Source organism: Seriola aureovittata, chromosome 5 (assembly GCF_021018895.1).
Source record: "Seriola aureovittata isolate HTS-2021-v1 ecotype China chromosome 5, ASM2101889v1, whole genome shotgun sequence".
Lineage (NCBI taxonomy): Eukaryota > Metazoa > Chordata > Actinopteri > Carangiformes > Carangidae > Seriola > Seriola aureovittata.
Genome location: NC_079368.1, coordinates 8,723,208 through 8,747,175, shown reverse-complemented (window position 1 = coordinate 8,747,175; position 23,968 = coordinate 8,723,208). Strand labels below are relative to the sequence as shown.

At 43.7% G+C, this 23,968-nt stretch overlaps 1 protein-coding gene across 4 annotated transcripts in view; it reads left to right on the top strand.

Moving 5' to 3' along the window:
• The window catches only part of lmx1bb (LIM homeobox transcription factor 1, beta b), a 56,309-nt gene that overhangs the window by 9,200 nt on the left and 23,141 nt on the right, over positions 1–23,968 (top strand). The window contains exons 1-3 of one of the 4 annotated variants that reach the window (XM_056377489.1): positions 72–401; positions 738–860; positions 1,389–1,575. In XM_056377489.1, coding sequence (XP_056233464.1) covers positions 791–860; positions 1,389–1,575 — 257 coding nt within the window. In that variant the 5' untranslated portion in view covers positions 72–401; positions 738–790. The other 3 variants (XM_056377491.1, XM_056377490.1, XM_056377488.1) reach the window with 3 other exon arrangements.

Here is a 23,968-nt window from a genome sequence, read left to right as displayed (position 1 = left end):
CTGCTCTTCTCGGTTGACTCCATGTGTGTGTTGTTATTGGACTGTACTCTGCTCCAATAGCATCCCAATGGCGGTGAATGGGGGAATGAAAAAAGCGTAGCCATGCATGCAGGAGTGGGAGGATCCACTCGCCTCAATCTCGATCTCAGACTTTTTGCAGCGACAGGAGCACAACCAACCAACCGTCTCTGTTACTTCCAAAGAGTTACTGCCGGGACATCTACACACGTACCCCTATCTTTGGATTTTGCTGTCAACTTTTTCTTCTTCTGTTTTTTTTTTTTTTTTAAATCCTCCTCCTTGACGAGAAGTGTTATTCCGTGAAGACATTTCCCAGCTTTCTCTGCCACCGGCTCGAGGACGAAGAAGATAAAGCTTCCTCGCTCCTCTGATCATAACAGGTGACTGTTCAAGACAGTTTTCCACCTCTAATTGTTTGCTTTCTGTTTCACCCACGCTGCTCCGACAAACCGGGGATCTGTGTGGCCGGCTTAGACTGCCTTTACCTCTTAACTATTGCGAGCATCAAGTCGACTTTTTTTTTTTTTTTTTTTTGCATTCCATCTAGTTCAGTTGATTTTCTAGGCTCTTCTTTTCCTCCTCCGGGCTGCAGGCTGTGTGTCACACGGAGCTCTCAAAGCGTTTCAACAGGTCGTCCTCGCTCTTCCTCCAGACAGCTTTGTGTGCCGGGGATTTTCTTGTCAAGTCTGACCGTATTCTTATGGATATTGCAACAGGTCTGGTGTCACTGGAGCGCCTCTCCGCGGGAGAACAGTCCGAGACTTGCATCATGCTGGACGGCATAAAAATTGAAGATCACCCCCTGCGATCGGGACAGGCCACGCTCGGAGTCATGCTAGGTGAGTCTGCTTCTTCTTTCTTTCTTTCTTTCTTTCTTTTTTTTTTATAACTTTACAAACATCTGTGTATCAATCTGATCTGCGAGCACAGGTCAAACACTCGACTGTTATTCCTGTCTGGATGCCATAATTTTTGCATGCATGCCCACTGCTGCTTTGTTTCGGGTTGTTTTTCAAATCCAATCATGCAAAACCGGCAAAAGGTCATATTAAAACGTACAAAGGGATAGAAGAGCAGAGACAATGATGACAAATGTGGTTTTATTTTCATGGTAGTGACAAGCAGACGCATCCTGCACGATCCAGACATCTAAAGGCTGGATGAGTGAAAGAAAATGATCCAATTCACGCATTGAAACCTGCTTTTTAAATGTGATTAAATACCAAACAGTTGAGTTGGGTTTCTTTAGGCTCACGGTGTGTAGGCCTGTAAACGCTTTACAGTTTTTAATCAGACACCCATACAGTCCTTGATTCAGGCCTTCTCTCGTTTCTTGACGGGCCCCAAACTCCTCTTCCGTTTTCCAGGGACTGAGTGTCATCATCCATCCGTGTGTGAAGGATGCCAGCGTCCCATCTCCGACCGCTTCTTGATGAGAGTCAACGATTCCTCATGGCACGAGGAGTGTTTGCAGTGCACCGTGTGTCAACAGCCTCTCACCACCAGCTGTTACTTCAGAGAAAGGAAACTTTACTGCAAACACGACTACCAACAGTAAGCTCACTCCCAGGGAGGGAATCTCCTGCTTTTCTCCCTTTTTTTTTTCTTTTTTGCATTTCTTCGCATTGCTTTGGTTGGTGTGTGGTGATTTGAAAAAAACCAAACAAAAAAAAAAAAACAAAGAAAAAAGACATGAAGTGATGGCTTTGGCTGGCCTGAAGGCCTTGTGTTTGTCTCCTTCACAGTCTTTCAGCTAGTGTGATGTCTTATTTGAATTTAATTAAGAGGGGGGAAAAAATATCTAGCAGCATGGAGATATGATATAAATGAACCTGTTGTCATTGCTCGTTCAGCCGTAGTTTAATATTGACATGAAGTTTCCTGCAAAATTATTCAAATCAATTAAAAGAGCAACAGGAACAAGAACCAGAGCTTTTCTTTTTTTTTTTTTTCTTGTTTGGAAAAAAAAAAAAAAAAAAAAAAAACTAGATTTGAATTGTGAATGTGAAAGACGCTCACACTGGCTGCAGGACGCTCGCATCAGCGCTCATACGTTCTTGTCATCTGCTTGGCTTTATCGTTGTCACAGTGGCCCACGGTATTTCCACCTTTGTGTCTGCGGGAGGAGAGCGTTTTTAACAAAAGAAAATATGATCCCACGCAGGCCCGCGAATGTACAAGGCGTCCACTTTCGTTTTTTTTTTTTTATTCCGCTCTCTGTTACATTTATTTTATGGACTTTCCCTTCATGTATCAGATTCATTCAAAATATGGAAAACATCATTTCAGTAGGTTTGTTCATAAACTCTGAGCCCACAGCGCACTTTCCGATCTGACATCATTCACTTACTCTGCAAATCACACGCCTCGATTTGCCTTCAATATTAGATTTTTATTTGTTTTTTTATTTGGTTGTTACAGTTTTATAGTAATTTTTTGGCTTTAAAAAAATTTATTTTAGGCAATTTTTATTTTATTTTATTTTTTAGGTTGTTTTATTTTATTGGATTTAATGTGTTTTAACATATGAGTCATGGCATCTATTTAACGCTTCAATGAAAAACAATCTGCGCATTTTTTTTCACTCCATAGGACTTCTGTTTACTTGCAACATTAAACATGTTGACGTGGATTTAGCTAGAAAAGAAAAATAATTCACAGTTCAGCAATTTGCGCACGCATGACTTATATACACACACACACACGAACAACAGGCAAACACACACATGCACGCACACAGTTTTAAAGGCATTCATAATTTACTGTTCAATTGTGTCACAGTTTGAAAACATCCTGAAGTATGTCCGGCCTTATTCTGAGTTAAAAAGCTGCAGTGCGATGACAACAGCAGATTGATGGGATTAAATGCATTTTGGAAATTTGATAATTTGCTTTAACAAATTCACAGGAACACATTAAATAAATAAAAAAACTCTTTATTAATATTACTGCTACTAAAATAATAAATGTAGAAATTAAAGATAAATGAGAGGAATGTAGGAATTATCCCCTTGTGCTTATTCTGCTATAGTGAATTGAAATAAAGCGTTGTATTTCAAATAAGGCCTATGACCAGAAGTATATTAAAATAAATAAATTCAATGTCAGTGGTTAAATTTTCCCATGAAAAGCTTTTTGGCATAGCAGCCATTTTTCCATGGAGTGAGATAAATGAGTAAATTGAATTAGTAAATTATCACATAAAAGCAGCAAAGATGGCAGATATGGTGAAGCAAATATTGAGGCTAAGTAACAGAAGTGTTACATTGCTGAGGGTTGCTGTTTTGGCCTGGGAGGACCCTGGGGTGCCCTGTGTTTCTCATCGCATGAGCGCTTTTCATGCTTGTCACTAAATTTTCAGCTTTTTGTGTCCGGCCTTTTTAACAATTCTACTTCGATTACCGGGACATTATGGCTCTCTGCTAGATACCTTGCAAAGCCACAAAGAGTTACATCTATTGCCATGCGTGCCATTCATCCAGCTTTGTGACAGCAGTGTAGTCGGCTGATAACAATGGAAAATTCATAGCAGTAACTAGGGGATACCAGAGTCACGGCGTCACGGCTCAGAGGTGGCTGCAAGCTGAGACAGTCCGGCAGGGAGAGAGAGGGATCTCGTTCTCATGCCTCACTTAGCACTGTCCATTTGTAGTTTTTTTTTTTTTTTTTTTAAGTTTTTTTTCCCCCTTTAATTTGAGACAAGAAGACGGAGATAAACACACAGAGACAGACAGGATCTGCTTTGCTTCCAAATCATACTCCTTTTTCCTGGCATTTTGTCTCTGACTTGCTTTTGAAGAGCCATATTTGGAATATAACCATTTCCCCCTTTTCTCTGCTACATTTGGTGAATGCTGTGAGCTTGTGTGGCGAGTCCGATCACCCCGGCCAAACACAACAACCTGCTGGTCCTGCTCTCACACACTATTATTCATCATATCTTCTAATTCTTCACCCTCCTTCCGTCACTGTTTTTTTTTTTTTCTTTTTTAACCCCTCCCAGGTTCAAATCTAGCTGTAGACTCCCTCCATCACACAGACACAAGTATTCCCCTTTTTTTTGTTGTTTATTCCATTTGCATTGATGGGATACTTAAAGATGTAATTGGCACCTTTTTGACTTTTATGACACCCATTTAAGATGCATTTGTCAGCCCACAAACTGCTTTGGGCTGTGAAGAGAGCCCTTAGCCTTACAGAGGTCTATGTGCCTAATTACATTCCTACAGCAACTGATTCATGCCCCGTAATCAGCTCTCACTAGCCATAATAAATCAAGGAATTGGCAAGGAGTCTTTTTTCACACCTTTGGAACAGGTTTAAGTGCAGACAGGGGAAAACAATTGTGTACTGTGTTATTAAAACTCCCACACGGTTCAACACATCTTGCTCCATATAGTGCAATTATATAGTAATAAGATTGGATTGTATTTGCCTTTATCCCACATGTTTGCCTCTTTTTATGTCATGCAGCTGACTTGTGTTTATCATCCCTGTTTTGATATGAAATATGTTTTTTTTTTTTTTAAGGAGGAATATTTTTGACAGCCAAAGAAAATCTCAGGCGTACACATGTCATCGATGATGTATTTTACAGAGGGGAGAATAGAATTATTGTATTTCAAAAGAGGAGAAATACGGCAATGTGGCGCACCTTTTTTTAATTTTTTATTTTGTGGGATAATTTTCAGAGCAGGTTTAAAAAAAAAAAAAAAAAAAAAATGAAGGTAAATAGGCAGAGCTGTCAGTTGGACGGGAGCCGTAGCCGTAGAGGAGGAACAAGCTTGAACGAGACGGGTGGTATGTAAAAGGTAGAGTGGAATTACACCACCCCGAGAGAGTTTGTTGTGCCCTGGTGTTTGGAGGTCAATTATACATCATTAGAAAGTGGGAGATCTTTTCCCCAGAGGGACCTTTCCTCTAACCAAGCAGATGCTTTGAAAGCAGCCATGTAATAAGGCCTATCACTTGACTGAAGTGTTGGACAACACCCCTGTAATGGACTGCCTTGTTAGAAACTGCCATGGGCTCCATCTACAAAACATAACATTAACTAACTATATTATACACCATGCTGCCTACTTTTAGGTCCTGCTGATGCATAAAAAAAAATAATAAAAAAAAAACTTCCATCCACAGTGGATTTTTTTTTTTCTCTCCATGCCCTATAAAGTTTTACTGTTCAGCAAAATGTTATTTTAGGATGTTTCATTTGTAACTCCTCCAAACACTCCAGCATGCAGATTTTTCCAAATTTCCAAATTCACGTGCTATAAGCGAAATGAAATTCAGGTCACGGCAGTGTGAGTAGTAGAAAAACAGAGCAGTGATGGGGCCATAAAAGCAGAGCTCCCAGAACCTGTCTCACCTCCCATGTACGCTGGACGATCCCCCGGTGTGCTGAGAGCTGCTTTTTAGAACTGTTTGGAGTGCCCTCCTGTGAAATTGTTGTTTTTTAATTAGCTGTGTTTGGGACGCTGCAGCGGTGTGTGTGTGTGTGTGCCGGATAGGTGCTGACGGCTGGGTTTCTGTGTTAGCTCACCGATTGTGTGTGTGTGTGTGTGTGTGTGTGTATGTTTTACTCACTCTAGGACACTCCCGCGTGGCCTGGCACTTTGTGAACACTCATACGCACAAAAACAAAGAGAATAAAAGAAAAAGAAAAAAAACTAGGATGTACTTTGTGTTGTCAACCGAGCCACATAGTTTTGCAGTTAATTAAACATTGTCCTCAGTCCTGCACAAGTGTTTCAGAAGCAACTCTGCAGGCTGATGTGTGGGTGTACGTTCCTTTGTGGAAAACTTTCTAACTTTCAGCTACTTTCTTCTTCTTGTTTTTTTTTTGTGATTCTCCCTAAAAAGGATAAAAATGTGTCTTTAGCCACTGCTCTTAGGTAAATAAAAGAAGACCTCTACAGAGAGACAAATCTAATGTTAGAAACACTAAGCCAGATAATGTTGCTTCAGCTTGCTGGGATTTTTAGTGCTCGGCAAGGAGCTAGCTAAAGCTGGCCCCGTTCCTCTGTAAGGAAGTATTGGGTTTTATGTCAACATGGCTCGGCCTGTCCCAGCAGCATACTAGGATGCATCATCTGTCATCTCATGGTTTGCTAACTGTTCAATCCCCCCCTCCTCAAATACATTTACACCCATTAAACGACCTGTTGCAGTGCTATTTATTTGCATCACTAGTTGCAACATCTTGGATTCTCTGTTTTTTCCTCCCTGGTTCCCAGAAATAGCTCGCTGTGTGATAAATATTTGATTTAAACATATCGTTTTACATGTACTCTTGTATATGTGAATAGTGCTGTTATAAATTTTACAACATCTGCATCCATAAAAGGTTCAATAGCCGCCTGTTTGTATTCACTCCAGTGTTTTTGTGATGCTGTGAGTAAATCTGAAGAGAAAGTAGTATCATTATGAATATCAGGTGATTTCACGAAGGTTTATTTTTGCAAAGGCATTTCCGCTGTGTGTTTTATTAAAAGGGTTAGGGTTAGGGTTGGGGTGTGTGTGTGTGTGTGTGTGTGTGTGTGTGTGTGTGTGTGTGTGTGTGTGTGTGTGTGTGTGTGTGTGTGTGTGTGTGTGTGTGTGTGTGTGTGTGTGTGTGTGTGTGTGTGCGTGTGTGTGTCTGTAGCGGCAGTTGGAACACAAAGCACTTTGCAGGACACTATGGGAAGCCACAGAGGCTCAGCCACGGTAATGCCCATCACCACTTTAGAAGCCAGACTGGTGGCTGGGGATGTGGAAAGAGGTCTCTGTGGCTTTGTGTGGGGGAGCTGTAGTGCAGGGGAGGAGAAGGATCTGCAGAGGGATCTGCCTGGTGTGCTCACATTACACTGGATGATAGCGGAGGGGTGCAGAGGAACTCAAGCATGCAATTTGTTGGTAGCCACAATTTAACCTCATCTCCTAAAGCCGGCTGTTAGGCAGCCAGTGGGACATGTCAGTCATTCGGGAATGCTAATCAGTGACGATGAAGAGAAAGCCCACGGCTCGGCAACGCAGTGATTTTCATTACTGGCTCCAAGTCCTCGGGCCTTCAGGTTTATTTTCACAGCATGACAACTCTTCATAACAAAAAGGAAGGCAACCACAAACCATTAAATGCAATTTACAAATTAGATTTTGGCTAAATCTATGAAATACTGCAATAGGCTTCTTAAAGTAGCCAGCTGAGGAATACAAACACTCAGCAAATGTTTTCAATTTCAATTTGCCAGATTACACGTTTAAATCAGGAGGGTGAAAATTTTCAGAGTCTGGAATTTTTTTGCTGCTCAGAAATTATTCATTTCGAACATCATTAACGATGTGTAAGTGTAACATTTACTCGTGTATTTCTGCACATTTGCAGTATTTCTAATTCCATTCCAGATACAGTGCGTTTGTCTCCCTTTGCTCCTGTAGCTTTGGAAATAGCCCACACTTGTTTCTTCAAGGCAGCCTGGTCAAACGTGCATGAGAAATTGAGACATGGCCTCTGCTGCTGGCTCGCAGTATCGCTGCTGGCCCCAACTGTGTATATGTGATCCCACTCTGGAATGTTTTTCCAACACGTAGGCTTTTCACAGATACACTAGAGAGGACTGGCATCATAGTGGCAAGTGCTGCATTCAGACTGTTGTGTGCCCAAGGCTTACTCTCACACTCACGTCACACATTCTAGCTCTACATGGGAATGGGCAGAGCAGTGTGTTTGTCTAAATACACCCAAGGTTTTGGTGAGGGTGTGGGCGCATGTGTATATGTGTGTGTGTGTGTGTGTGTGTATGTATACACTTGCTTCCTCTCTCTGCTCCTTTCTTTCTTTGTCTCTAATCTAAACTATTTCCACAGCCTCACGTCCACTCTCTATATTTTAAAGATACATTTCAGCACCTCATCTTAGTTGCTCCATGTCAAACGTGGCTGTCTGAATTTCAGCTGTGTATATTTTTGTACAGATACTGCAAAACACATTTCTTTGTCTTTTTTTTTTCTTACCCCTTTTAATCTTCATCAAATGAGATTAGCCCCCAAATACCGGTATTCCTGCCCAAAGTGACTGACAGAGATTTGCACTTTTATCATTAAGTGTGACACTAAGCTGGTCAGAGCTTTGTCTTGAATGGAGGGTCTGACGGAAACGGGGGCTCCTAATCCTTTTATTTGTGTCAGGCCCAGAAAGAGGGAAGAATGGGGCCGGGGTGGGATGGGGCTGCAGAATGCCACGGCCCTTAGTCCCCTCCAGACCCGGCCTCCACAGCCAAGTGAGCATGAGACTCATCTTATGTGGTCTATGCACTTGAGCGGGCGCATATACAATCGCACAGGCGCACACACACATTCGTGCATCTACAGTACAGTATGTTCAGATGTTTGCACAAGCGCACGCACGCAATCATAAACAGGGCGTCTCGCGTGAGAGTGCATATGTTCGCCTGCTAATGCGCGCTGTGAGAGATGGAGACACACACACATATGCGCAGTGATTTTTGGATTGTGTACCTGTGTCACAGTCACAGCAGAGCATGTGTCCATCTATGAGTTCATGGGTTGCAATAGCAGGAGGTTCGGTCTAGGATGAGATTAATAAAGTTTGCCGGTTCCCTGGTCGAGGTCCAGCGCTAGGCCTTTGTCTGCGGCTCACATCGGGTTGTGGGGTTTCAGCTCCTTTTGTGTGTGCACCCTTGTGGTAATCCATCTCCAGCGGGAGTCCCCTGGGGCACTTTATTTACTCATTCAACTGTTTGGAAGTCTGTTAGACTGCAGATCAGATGCAGTGAGACCAATGTGATTACTTTAACCAGCACTTGCAGATTCCTGCCCAGCATCTCCTCTCACCCTGAGCTGTTGTGCTCTGCAGGTGGGAGGGAGGGTCCACACTGACTCATCCCGCTCTGTCTGTCCTGTTTACCAGCCCGGTCTGAGGGCCTGTCCAATATTCTCTGTTATGAAAATTCTGCATTAGGTACTGAAACCTCCTGTGCCCACACACTGCAGAGCTGACTTGATCCTTTTATTATCCGTGTGTGTTTGAGTTTGTTTTTTTCTCCCTTGCATCTCAAGAATACAAGTTCCAAAACTGGTAGCCGACAGAATTTTTGCATTTGTCAGGTCTCTCCCTCAGTAGATCATAATTCAGCTCCATAGCAAGTGTGGTGTCACAGTGTAAAAACTAACATCTATGTTTTATTGCAAACAAAGAGATGGATTTGGTTATCCATCCATCAACATAAACCCAGAGCTATGTATTTGGGGCTAACCCCCATGTTAAACCACTGCAGGCTGTCAGGCTCTCTGAATTTACTCTCCATCTCTTCCCCCTGGTGTGGCTGGGGAATATGGTTGAGATCAGCTGCCAGGACCGGCATCTACAGCACGAGCCCCCTAAACTGGCTGTTTAGAACCAGCCGCTGATTGTCGATGGCTGTCTTTGCAGGAAAAATAACCCCCGTATGAAAACAGTGCAGATTGGGTTTCTACGCACTCCCAGTCCTCTCTGACCGGCCCCCCCACGGCAAGCCAGCATGATTTGTGCATGGGGTCCCGTGACCCATGGAAGCTTCAAAAAGCAGCGAGGGGAAATATTTGGATGATCCTGATGGGGGAGTGGAGACGTGGGAGGGAGGCAGAGAGACGATGGGGGCTTGGTAAGAGAGGGTCTGAGCGGTGTAAAGCAAGGCAGATGTGGAGAGTCTGAAGTGCAGCCGTGATGACAGGGGAGTGTGTGCAGAGAAGATGACTGCCCATCCTGGACTCTTAAGTCACCACCCCCACCCGCCCACACAACCGAATCCAGACACCCACCACCACCTCCTCCTCCTCCACCGGTGTCACTTAGGAGACAGACGCTATGTTCTGCATAAAAAGGTGGCAAACAGCGGAGCAAACTGTGCACAGGGGGTCGGGAAGAGTTGCAATAGAAGAGGCATTTTATCATCGGGTATCATACCATGATACTGATCGTCTGTACCCCACCCCCCTGCTGCACACCCCCGATCCCCTCTCCTCTCCCTTTACCTTTCCTCTGCAGGCTGGATATTAATATTTCCCAGAAAGCTGCTACAATACGTCTTCTTGGGAAATTCCACGAGTCCTGAACGCTGCAAAATGATCTGGTGTCTATGAAAGGGATGGATAGGGGGATAAAACATAAAGATTTTTCAAAGTGTTTTTTGTGCAAATGCGATTTCATAGTACTCTCTGGGTGGAGATTTCTATTTGGTTGCCTTGATAAGAAAAATGTGTTGCTGCAGGTGAAGGCTGAGTTGTTCGCTCTATTTATCTAAATTTCCCCCCTCTAGCCTATAGTATTGTTTGATTCAACCTCATGGCCTCATAGCACATTATTTATGCACAGAATCTGCCTCTGGTGCCAGCTCAGTGGAAACCCCATCGAACAGAAATAGCTGTAGTAGGCTGAGGCTTAATGCAAAACCCAAACTCAGCAGTTAAAAAAGCAAAGCTGTGGTCTGAAGCAGCCTCAATCAGTCTTTGGCCTCTGTGCTTGTCGCTGCCTCCTCCTGAGAGTGGGTGGGTTGACTGACCCCCTGGGTGTCTGTCTGCCTTAACGTTAGCCCTGCAGGCCCAGCCTCACAGGGGGAGCGCCATCCCAGCCCCAGGCCGGAGTTGTGCACTGAAACCAGAGCTCCAACTCTGTGTTGTGATCCCAGCTGGAGAGACAGCTCTGGCTCTGAGCAGAGCCCTCTCGCAGCGTGTAGCCGGGGTCACCAGTGGCCTCTCAGCCCTCATCACTCCGCCGTGCTTCTGCACAGCACCGACCGAGGACTGCGTTATTTATTGACCCGCAGTCTTCGGGTTCTTCTAAGACTCGGCCTCACAACAAATATCGGAGAAGTGAAGTTTTGATGAGGTCATGTTATCAATTACATCTGGCTTGAGAGGTTAAACTTCCCAAAATGTTAGTTCTGTCTGCGCAATTTTCTGGATGAATGTTTCACATGAGTTGTACTGTCAGTAACATCACTCTGCCAGAGAAAATACAATGAGGCCGTCATCTGTTATGTCTATGTTGGAGAGTTCCACTCTTAAACTTTAATCTGTAAAGTAACCATAAAATCTGGGCTCAGGAAAAATGCCACTTTGAGTGTTTGTGGTGCGAATGTGTCTTCATGTCTGTGTTTTTGCAGTTTCTTAATACAGCATGTTTATCTCATGGTATCTTATAGGTTCCAGCTTTACTTTGCATTTAAGCGAGTTTTTTCGCATTCCTTTGTGAATATGTGTGTAGCTGTGTGTGTATGTGTGTGTGTGTGTGTATGTGTGTGTGTGTAGCATGCCCACTTGCGTGTGTGTGTAGTGGGTCTGTCACTTGGCCAAGCATTGGACATGCTGTTGGCAGGCGATAGAGTCTGTGGATTCTCCTCTTGGCCGTACTGCTCTGGAGGCAGAAAGCGGTGCGTGCCACCCAAACCACCAGCCACCAACCCCCCCACCCCCACACCCCAACCCCAACCCCACCCCCCTCTCTCTATCATCAGCCGAGCGGCCCGGTCCCTGCTCTCCTTACTCTCCTTTTCCTGGGCCCCAGAGCCTGGGCTGTGGCCTGTGGATGAGTGCTACATCCTGGCTGTCAGCACAGGGGTTAGCTGGGGATTGGCCTGTGGTGGAAGTGCAGTATCAGGCCCTGTCTGTCAGCTCCTCGTTCCACTTCCTCCTGCCCCTCAGTGCAGGCTGCAGTCAGTGGCACAAACATACGGCGAGCTGTGACTGACTCGGATCTCTGGCTTGAAAATGAAAGGATCACCATCAGAATAGGCATATTCATAGCCATGCCAATGAAAAGGGGCTGTTTAAAACCCTTAAGTGCTCGGGTGTTGTGTTTTTAAACAGACCGCGAAAGCTTTGACAGATGGTTTACTATTTCACCCAGTATTTCATTTCAGGTACTTTTAACTGTCGCTATTTGACTTCCAAGGAGCGACTACTCACCCACAGCGTGTATTTGCATACAGTTTCAGCTCCCTTGCAACCATTTTTTTTCAGGGAAAACTCCATTCCCATTTTTCATATTGATAAATGTTTGCAAAATGTCACTCAAGATATTTTATAAATCTTGTGGGTCATATATTTTCTGCCAAGATTCTGATTTTGTGCATATAATCGTATCTTCACTGTGTCTGTGGATCACATTATCTGATACACACAGGTACATACATGCTTACACACACATGGACACACATCTGTACTGCACATGGCCGTGGACAGGCCTACACATGTTGGAGGATTTGCGACTATAATCAGATTAATTGGTCCATCTCTCCTTGGAAACATCACATATACACATGAAGGCCTCTGGTAGCTTTCAGCTGGATGCTGCTTACACTAACCAGAAGCCAGGCAGCAGGCGCAAGGTCGACGGGGTCACAGCATGCTCTCTGGCAATAGCATCTCTTTATGGCTTACATGTTAGAAAAATTATTACAGCACTTACGGCCTTGTTCTGTCTGACAGAGAAGGAATTTCTATGTGTTCCTCTGGAGAGTTCCGACTTATTTAAGCTGCACTTTCTTTTAGTTAAATTTGACACAGAGGAACTTTTTTTTTTTCTTTTTTCCACAACATAAACATGAAAGTTAGTGTTGCTTGGCAGAAGCGTTGGTCTCTTCAAAGACAGTGGCGAAACACGCTTGGCCTTTGCGACGAATGTTATAAGTACATTAACCATAATCCTTATTAACATTCTCCGAGCTGCATGCAGGTTCAGTGCCTCACTGTGCTGCGTATGTTTTTCTTGTTGCCCACAAGTATGTCTATGTGAGGGACTATCAACACACATGCTGCCATTCATGATGTTATTATAGGTTTTCGCCTCACCACAACTTTTACATAGGCATGACTCATTCTCGCTGTCTCCTTTTCTCCTTTTTTAAAATGTGTAATCTCTTGTTAATTACTTCAACTTCTGTTTGAGTGCATTTTAATAATTGTCGGCCCTATGTCTTGTGGGAAACTAAGAGTCGTCATCACCGGGAGGAAACAGTGTTAAGGGTTATGTCATGGTGCTTTAGGGCAGTGATTCCCAGCCAAGGGGTACAATATGGAGAGATGAGACGGGTCTGTTTTTTGTGTAAGCAGCTTATAAGAACCATAGTTATGTTTTATTGTTAGGCGACCTCTGGCGGTCATGAGAGACTTCTTTTCAGCAAAAGCCCTCTAGTGGCTGTAGTTATTAAAACAGAAGCGACTGTGTAGAGAGGAGGTCGCCGTGGATGGATGGGCCGACCAAATGTCGGACTTTAACGCAGGAGGTAACCGTGACAATGACCATTCTTTTAGCTTAACCACGTGTTTATTATTGTAACCATGAAGAACATGACTGCTACTAATTTTAAACCAAACCATGATCTTTCCCTAAACCCCAGTCGTCTTTGTGCCCAAACCCAACCAAACCTTTATTAAAACATAAAGTGTTTATCTGTGGCGCTAATTCGGGATCAGAGGGTAGTCGTTCAGGTTGGAGGTCTTGTCAGGAAAGATTGTGGAGTAGATCAAGTCATTGCAAAAAAATATATCCACGTATTGAGTCAGCTACAACACCTGAACACCACGTTTGCATCTAAGAGTGCATGAAAACTAGTAGCAGAGAAGTTGGAATATCTGTATGTATCTGTCCAACCTGTGGTTAAATGTAGTGGTTGAATGGTTAAACTACCTGGCTTAAAGTAATGGATAAACACAAACACAAAGCTAAGTAAATGATATATTTTAAAAGAGATGGATAAAAGAATACATAGTGAATAGTAATGGATAAAATGGTTGATGCCAACACTGACAGTTCAACTGTGTGAAAAAAAAGACAATACTATTGTATGCATTATCATATACTGTAACGTTAACAGTCAATATCCAGAGTAAAATAATTAAAATGAACACATTTAGTACACGAGTGGCCGTGGTGTAAATCTGACACAGCTGTGTGAGAGCGTCAGAGGAAAAAGGTTAGAAACCCTTGATTTACAGGGTAGAAATATGATATTAATGCACACAAGCACCAACTTCCTCCCATAAATAATGGTAGAATAATAGATGTATGAATTTAGTTTAGTGTCATTCATTTTTTCAAGTAAGATGTGGTTTACCAAACAGGGAAATTCAGATAGGGTTAGGTAAACTGTCGATCACAAAAAGCACCAATTAACATCCATGTACTTCCTCGCAATCGTCCTAATTTTCTGTCCGTCTACTCTGCCTTATGTGGTAAACCCTGCGCTGCTGGGTTACTTAAGACGAGCGAAGTAACCCATAAAAAAACATATTTTTTTTGCAAATACAGTTTCACCCAGCTCTGTTTTTTTCCACACATTCTGGCACTAATAAGCTCTGACACACCCTAAACAACCGCCCTCTCAAAGAGCACATCGAGTGTGGAGCGGCGGTTTGGTGTCCAGGGGAAGCCTGCGGTTCTGGAGCCAGAGAAGGAGTCGTGCCCTGCCGTCCCACAGAGATGACAGGAAGATAAGAAAGAGAGGTGGCCTCTCCGCGCAAAAACATCCCACCAGGGAACTAACCTAACCTGGGGGAGAGACGGATGGCTTCAGGACTCTTGTCAGAATCTATCCTTTCTGGAAGAAAATACACACGGGGAAAAAAAAAAAACAAAAAAACATTCATTTCTTCATCAAAATGAGCAACAAGGAGCAATGTTGACCTGGAACATCAATCATACAGTAGCCATCAGAATCCACTGCAAGATGTTCATATCGAAAATATCTATATAAGTGTAAACTACGACATCACGCCCCTGTCTGTCGCAGCTTTGGCTTTGTGACCTGCATGGCTTCTCTTAATCAACAGCCACAGAAATAAAGGGGGGGGGGGGGGAGAGGACTAAGTATAAGCGACAGACTCTTGGCAGACACAGCCCCTGCAGTTATAACTTACAAAAACCGCTTATAGTTTGCAATATTTGAGAGGGCGAAGTGAAAAGGTAGCCATTTCTCCTAGACGATGCGTAATGAGGGAACCATAGGGAAGGAGAAACAGCGAGCGGTTTCTGGAAGCGGCACTAACACAGGGATCAGCAGCATTAAAAGAGATTTACACCCTCAGCTCTTAAACAGTTTTCTTTTGCTCAATGGCTCCTCTTTTACAGATATTTCAAGGAAGTAATAAACTGCACCGACAAGCATTGGAGTGGCTTTGAAACATCCCTCATGGGCAACAGAGCTCCATCACTTCTATCACTGTGCCGTGGTTCTGCATCATTATTTCTGTTGGAGTCCGCCTGTTTCTCTCCGTTAACAACATTCGGCCTCGTCTGGATATTATGATCAGCCTGTTGTTTGTTTATATCAAAGGAATGTTGCGTAACTAACTGTAATACCTGAAGCATTATGCTCTCCCCGAGGGTGAGACAGTTAAACATTTATCTCGTTGTGAGTGGTGCTTTTGCCGTGTGGTTTTCGGGCCTACAGACTGTTTTTCCTGACGATTAAGTTCTTTTGAAGCCGTCTGCATGGTCCAGAATGAGGCCCTGCACAGTGTAAGATGTCATACTCCCACTGTGCTGACCAACATGCTCTCTGGGCCTTGATGTTCCCATAACATTTAATGGTACTTTGGCAAATGCTAATGGAAACTCTTAGTTCGCCTAGCAATCGCATTAAGTTCCTTCTTTCTGGTTAGCCTTTATTTTTACTTACCATAATTATTCGTTTGCGACTTTGATATACTTAAGTATGAACTCATGGCTGAGAGAGAAGAGTGGAAAGAATATGCATTATCTGCTAATTATTAAGATTAAGGGTGGGATAAATAAACCAGAACTAAAGGGAACATTTGTCTTGAGTAAGACACGGTTCCGCGCGTTCTGCTACCCCTCAGCAGTGATTTTAGTCGTCTCGCTCTCCGTCACAGAACATCACAGATTGTCCTTTTCGGGTTTGGAGCTGGGATCTGAGCTGGTGAGGTGCTCACAAGGACGAGGAGAGGCGTAGGTCATGCTGCGGCACGTTCGTGTCTCGGTGTGGGATGAGGAAACATCTCGACCTCAGGTTCAAGAAGAAACAGCCTGCTTCTGATTAGTCACTCTGATCTGCAGTGATAAACAATTCCTGTGGTCTCCTGCTCACAGAGACATCACTGGCAACGATTGAGTGTTCGCGGGTGGTTTGTGTGTTTGTATGTAGGCTCAGACATGCAGGGTTTGAGTTTACAGAATACTTCCAAAAAAATAAGATCTAAACAGTCCGTATTTTACCAAAAATAGCATGAAGTTTGATTTATCTGGTTAGATTTGGGCATGAGTTTTATTTCTACGAGTTTGAACTGGAATGATGTGATGTTCTCACGGTGAAGAATGACATCAGCGTTGTAATTTGCAATCCAAAACATGAGGGTTTGTGGTTATTTTATTAACTATACTAAGGGAGTAACATGTTTAAACAGCAGAAGAGATAAAAAGACACACATGATGTCTTCATGCCAAATCTACAGCCCACAACAGACCAGAACCATAACCAGAGGGTGATGGAGGAGCCTTAAAACATTTCGCTCAGCGAGTCTGTTGTCCTCCTGCTGGTAACTGGCAACTTTATCTGTTGCTGCACTTCCGCGCAGATGCCTGGCATCGAGCCTCGGGGTGATAAAAATGTCTTGAGAAGGTAAGTGTTTATGGTGAGGATCCATAAGGTTAGCAGGATCAAAGCTCTGTTGAAAGGACATTAAGCAAAGAAACAGGAATAATAAACAAAACAGCCAGTTAGTCATACAATCGGATTTATAACATCGAGAAACCACGTCAGGGAGAGGCAGGTCTCTGTTCTTTGTTGCTGTGAAAAACAGCCACCAAGCCCAAAAAAAAAAACAGCCTGTTAAGTAAAAAGAACATCAGCAGCGAAGAAGAGAGAGAGAAGCATTTCAGATTTCACACCACAAATATACTCTCGGCCTTTTTTTGGCACTTTATATTGCTCGTGTGTTATTTTCTCTTTCTTATCCAGGACCGAATTAAGACGCTGATGGGATGAAAATCGTGTTTGACTCTTTCATTCTCAGTGAATTTCTGGGTTGGGGGTTGCTGTGCAGCCCCTCTGTCTGTCTTATGAGGAAAAAAGTATTTTAGCGACAGTCTTGTGTATATGGCTCAGCTTTGGCTCTCTGGCGCTCGTCGGCAGGGAATGGCTGATTGAGTTGACTGCTTTACCTGGGTATGTTCACAAATGCCCATAAACCCCCGACCCACAAGCCAGCGTCAGATTACACCACAGGCAAAATTTATAAATCAATTTCCGTTTTTGACCGTAGGGAAGTTAAATTATGTTTTTGTTTTTGTTTTTGTTTGTGAATTTGTTAGTGTATTTGTTTTTGTTTTCTCGTGAGTTCAGATTCAAATCAGGGCGGGAGTGGGAGTGGTGTACCGCCCGGGCCTGCCATTCCCGTCCTCTCCAGTCATTTGCTTGAGGCTACAGCTTTAAGTGGGAATTATTACTTGGGAGATAAGTATGGAGATAAGCTGGTGCTTGCCTGCAAGATGTATGAGGTGTCTGGACAGTGTGAGAGGTGCACCTGACCTGGAAATGAATGGTGTGAAGGTACAAGTGCAGCACATGAACCTCCTTTTTCATCCGGCCCCTGTCTTGTAAGCGCAACGCCCCAGATTATTACAGAGATATTAGAAGGTGCAGATAGTTGTAGTTCCAGGGGTGTGTTGGATTTTATCCGTATCTCGGTTAAAAGATCTAAACTTTGTAAATTGTTGCTCTAAAGCTAGAAGTAACATTATATCAAATTACTGGTGTGGAGACGGGGGGGTGGGAGTTGAACATTTTGTTCAAACGTTTCACTTCTTTAAAAAAAAAAAGTACTCTTGTAGGTGTCATTAATATTTTATCTGGATCCTCCCCTTGGCTTAGAAAAAAAAAAAAAAAACTTGTAATACTCTCCCTGTAATAACCTTAGTATGTTAATGGGATAATAATTTTCATTATTGTCGTTTAATTCTTTTTCTTATAATTAATCTGCGAGGGAACATTGAAATAAAATATAAATATGCGATGATGAAAAAAAATAAAGGGCCCTCTGCTGCTCTCCCAAAAAGAGTCAGAAAATTCTCCCCTTAGCAAAAAGTAAAATAATGCATAACACAACCCTCCTCTCTCCCTAATAATTTTCATACAGTCCCTAAATATTGCATCAGTTTACTTTATAGGATGTGAAATCTGAATATTTAGTTTCTTAGCTGCCATAAACGCAGATAAAATTCAGTGGTCATATGTAATAACTGTGATTTATTTGTCTGAATTATGGACAAATACACAATCACAGAATTGGACTTTTTTTTTTTTTTTTTTCCAGCATAGGTTGCTGCCTCACTAAGGTGTGTGGGAGAAACATTCCTCCTGCTTGGTATGTTAATTCACAGCTCCAGGCTCTGTACCAGCCTTCGTTCGTTCTTTGAAGTTTCCCTTTGCCCTGCCTTCTCTCCAGCGAGTGAACTTGTGGCCGCTCAGCATTTTTATTTATTAGACAATCCCTCACATGTAGAAGATGATAAAGTTGACACGTTACATGCAGCTGCCACTTTCACGTGTTAAGGAGAGCGCTTTGTTAAACACCCCAACAAATTTGAGCTTTAAATTTGATGACAGTTTACATGCCAAAGGAGTTTGCTCATTGGACGCCTGCCAAGACTTTAAAAAGAATCCAGACCAGATCATTTTGATCTTACAAACTGTCAGAGAAGCAAAAGTACTCACAGGATTATTTTGTATTTGCCTGTCTCTATCTATTCTATTGTATTTTTTGACTCGCAAATCCTTCTCAATTCGTTTGATTCATTTTAAAACTTGTGGGCGGTGTGTTTCAGTATGTGTTTGTGTCTCATCTGCCAATATTGCTTTTTTTCCTCGTCTTTTCTCAAACTGTCTACTAAGAATCATTGTCAGGCAGACGGCTAATGTCCAAAAAGGTCACCTGCTGTTATGATTGAAGTGAGCACTGGTGCTTTGACCCACTGCACAGAGAGTTATAGGTGGCCGGTCAGCTTGTCAGTCAGGTTGGGTGGTTTTTTAATCATTTCATCTTTGCTGGGGGGCTCTCCTGAGACCCCTGCAACGTTTAGCAGTCTGCAGCTCAGGACCCCGGGGCTCTTCTAAGCCCTGCCTGTATCCGAGCTGCCATTATTAGCTCTGCTCTCCAGAGCACGCCGCTCATCTCTCCCCTGAGAGAGCTGCTGAGAAATGAAGCGCACTGGCTGGGCGCAGCAGCGGAGGGCCAATAGCCCGACATGGAACGGTAATTACTCCATTGATATTCCTCACACAATAACACTGTCATCTCTCATTTGCATAACCTTGCTCGGCTCGCCACAGCAGATGAATGCATACGATCTTGTCAGGAGGCTGCGGGAGCTTCGATGGCGTATGAGTGGAGGGGTTTTTCACCTCCTTCTAGGTGCCAGTTTTATTTCAAACACACGGGATAAACTGTTTGATTATGATTAAGTTAGCGGAATAAAAGCGGAAACCACCTTTCTACAGGCCTGTATATACAGAGCTCTCTGGCTCAGCTGTCTTTGTGGTATAAGAACATAAACAACAAAATTGAGAGAGGAGGCTGTGGTGTTTCAGGTTTGTAACAGTGTACGTGCGTGTGTGAGTCTGCCTGAGAGAATGAGAGTGTGTTGAGGGGGTGGGGTGTCAGTGGATGTCATAGGGCCCTGTCTCAGTCCTTGGTTAATGGCCATTGGTCATAGGCTGTCTCTCCCTTTATTTCTTTTGCTCTCCTGCTCTATCCTCCCAGGTCTCCCACTGGAGCAGCGCCCTCAGGCACTGCATCATTTATTGCTGTCAGGAGTCACAGGGGAGAGGAGGGGGAAGAGAGGAGGGGAGGGGGAGTACAGGAGGAGGGAAGACAGGGAGAAGATGTGCTGCAGAGAAGCCAATGGAGGCGATGGGGAGAGGCAGGCACGCTAGACTGTCAAATCTCAGTCGTTGAATATTTAATGGAGCCTGGAGTGTTTATTTAGTTAGCCTGTCGATTTTTACCGCTCTGTCAATAGCGGCTCCCGTGTAGCCTGCTGATGATCTTTAGTGTCTCTTCCCCCAGGAGAGGCCAGGCACTAAATGCAATTATGGATTTTCCTGCACCGCAATGTGTTTGATATTTTTACTGATCTAATTTGCAATCTGGTAGTTTATTGTTTGGCATTTTAGTGGCGCTCAAGTGGCGAGGCAAATTTGATTTCCCCTCATAATTCTTTATAACTTCATTAATGCTGTTAGCACATTGGCACAGATCTTAAATAAAGCTAGAGAATCATCCCATGGATGAATGCATTCCTCATTTTATTGTCTCCATGCCCCATTCTTTTTACTGATTCTGGTTCTAATTAAAAATCATCCTAGTGGTGTACTGTCTTTGTGAAATATGAAATCATAATCCGATTTGAATGGCTCCCTTCACAGAGGCATGCATATTCAACCGTACGCCCAGATCTGTTGTGGGCAGAGTGAAACAGAATCAAAACAACTTTCTTTCAGTGGCATTCGGCATCTTCAGAGACAAATGAGGGTATTAGCAACAGAGCAACAAAAGTAACAGAGGCAAAATAATGCGGGTGATTGTCTCGGAGAGACAGTGCAGTTCCGTGTGCTTCTGTAGAGCCGTAGGATTTCTAGCCCTATGACGGATGTGTTAGTTAGAGGGGCAGCATTAGCCGTAATGCTGTTAGCATGTAGCCGTGTGAGTGATGTGCTAGTTAGATGCCCAGCAGTAGAGCTAATGGTGTTAGCGTGTTGAGCCTTCAGAGGGATGCAATCGGTTAGGCTGTGATGGATGAGTGTCGTGCTGCAGAGGCCTGCGAGCCTCCTCATTCGCCATGCTGTCAGCTTCTTAAGTGGACGTGCACAATTAGTGCTGTAATCAGAGACTGCCTAATCTGATGGTAGGCTTAGCATTCAGTTGGAAAAATGGCTCATCTAGCCGGTGGTGAGTGAATGATGACCACTATAAAAAGAAGATACAAAGCAGTGTAAGAGAGAAGGGGCTGATACACATCTCTCTGAACCATTCAGTATTCCTGCAAATGTACAGTAAGTAGTACACGATGCTGAAACTTGATCTCGGATGAGAAAAGCTTTGACGAAAGAAGCGCTTTATTCCACAACACTACTTCCTCTTTCTTTCAGATAGAAATAAAAGTATCCTTAAAAAAGGAACGAACGATCTGTCATCGCCGCAGCTCTTTGCTGTCGAATGACTGACTGACGGACGGACGCTGTCATGTGTCAGAAAGCAGAGCGCACATTCCACTTCAGGGGTAATGAACAGGGCACATCACACACTCAGACACACTCAAAACGGGACGGGACATATTCTCGCATCACTGAGTTTCCAAAACAAACAGAGGATATATCAAAGGCAGAGTAGGTATTGTGGCTCTGCCTCTATGATCTACTCAAGATCAACAAAACCTGTTCTCACTTGGCCACGTGCTGTGCACAGACACATAGCTGTCATTACTGGCCTGATTATCAGCTAGACTTGGCTGTTGCTGTGATGAGAGCAACCACAAATTAGATTATTATATATTTGTTATGACACATTAATTCTGCTTTGTTCTGGTTGTAAATTAGCACCTTAAAAAGAAGTCTCTTTAAACATTGTACTGTTATTTTGTCTTTAGTCTTGATTACTCTTCAGTCAAGTGAATCAGCAAATTAACTTTGGTGCTTTTCCAAATGATGTACAAATAAACTGTAGAAATTTGTATGGTGAGAGAGGTGATGATTTATTAGATGTGGCAGAATTGAACGAGAGGGTTAGACATGATATTTGAAAGTTGCAGTATGGGTTGGGTTTGAGGTCTAGATAACAGAAATGCAATGCACTTATCTCGTTACGCAAATCAGATTAATTTACGGCGAGAAAGTGCTTTAAAACCCTCTGAAGATGCTGCGTGCTCATTAAACCCTGCTATAATTCTGTCTCGATTAGCTATAAATTATTAGACTCTTATTTCAGACTTGAACTATTTCTGATGAGTCACTCAGAAAAGGTCTTTATGAAACTCCCTGTATCGCTGCCCCTATGTACTTTTTCTATACAAAACATGTTGCTTTTATTTGCAGTAATTCCTGCAATCGCTACTGTTAAAGCCCAGTTTCAGCATTGACTTATTATTTTTGCAAAGACTTTCCTGACAGCTAAGATCCCCTCTCTAAGTGAGGACTGTCATCAAATCAGCTGCAGCTCTCGGCCTTCCCCTATTGCATCATTTGTGGTTTCAGAAGAACACAGACCCTCTCGGCTAAATCTTAATTATATGAGCTGAGATGAGAGATGTTTGTAGTCCGGCCGTGTATAAAATTCATTGTCCTTATCAGCTGAGATGAGAGAGGGAGCGAGGCTGAGGAGGATTTCTCTCGGAGCAGGAAATGTCATTTCTCCGTAATAGTTTATGATTCATCCCTCCACCTTTGACTAAGTAATGAGGGATGACAATTAGAGCGGGCCATGGGAGAAGGAATCAAAGGGCTGAGATTCCCCTTGGCAGAGTCAGGCCTGTCTGAGTGTGCTCCCAGCAAACTGGATCCAGATGTCGAGGTCTGTGCTGCCATAGGCTGCTGCTGCTGCTGCCGCCGCCGCCGCCGCTGCTGCTGCTGCTGCTGCCACAGCCACACAACAGGCTCTTTCTGCCAGCCAGCAGCTAGCCAGCCAGTCTCTCAACCTCCATGGTTGCAAACATGACAGGAGACTCTCCCGGTGAGAGCCTGGGACAGAGGCCCCCGCTCCAAATAAAAGAATTCCAGCTCGCGGCCCTCGCAGAGCCAAGGGCTGCAAAGTATCATTTCTTCGCATGCTGTGATTTATCTAACCCTCGGTCCGTGTCTCTATCCCTTCTTTGTCTTCCCTCGTCCTCTAGTGTGTGTCTCTCCCAGCCTACTGTGCATGTGGGCTGGCTGGTGGAGGCAAAACAGTGTAATGTGTGTAAATAGGCTTTTAGTAGGTGTAATAAATTTGCAGATTGACAAGAAGTTGCTGCCAACAGATATAAAATTGATTTGATTTAATTGCGCTGTAATTATTATACAACTTTTTTCTTGTAAATTTCTTGAAAATAAAACAAAAATAAAAAAAAAACAGCCCATAAATTGTAAGTGATTTGATGTGTCTGTTGGTGGAAAGGGGGGGGGGGGGTCGAAGTCAAGGGGGTCGGGTGTTGTCACTCAGCGCGGCGGCAGAATGAATGGTCCGGTGTGGCAGAGAAAAGACCAGCAGAGCGCTATTGATATGTTTAACAAATTAGCCCTGATGACGGCAGGTGTGATTGTGAACGCGGCTCTGGGGTCAGCTCGTCATATGGTGGCTAACAGACACGATATTGCTGCGTGTCCTGATCTCTCCATTCCCTCACAATGGCATTAGGGGCACCCCAGGGAAATAAAGAGTCCCACTCCCCTGTCCCCAGTGCTCTTCAAATTAACTCCCCAGAAGGTTAAGCTCCCTGATTCATAATTATTCAAGCCCACCACCTCCACCACCACCGCCACCAGCAGCAGCAGCAGCAGCAGCCCTCTTCACATCCACTCCACTTCCCAACCCCTCTCTCTCTCTCTCTCTCTCTCTCTCTCTTTCTCTCTCTCTCTCTCTCCTCTCTTTCTGGCACTTCTCCTGAGTGGCACTTGGCTTTTTGTGGGAAAGCCCAGGAATTAGATTAGCTAAGCCTGACCTGCAAACGTACAGCCAGATGATGGGAGCGGGATTGGACTTGATCTCTGCCTGTCTAGCTGTCTCTCTATTCAATCTAGCTGTCTGTCTCTCATATGGTGTGTTATTGCTTGTGAGCGTCCCTATGGATGAGACATTTTCAGCCGCAGCTATTCAGCAATTGCATATATGGCTCTCAGAGGAGCGGCCAGTGTCAAGGGTACATCTCACTTGCACGGACATGATTTGAATGATATGAGATGTGATTGGCCTCCAGTTCTCC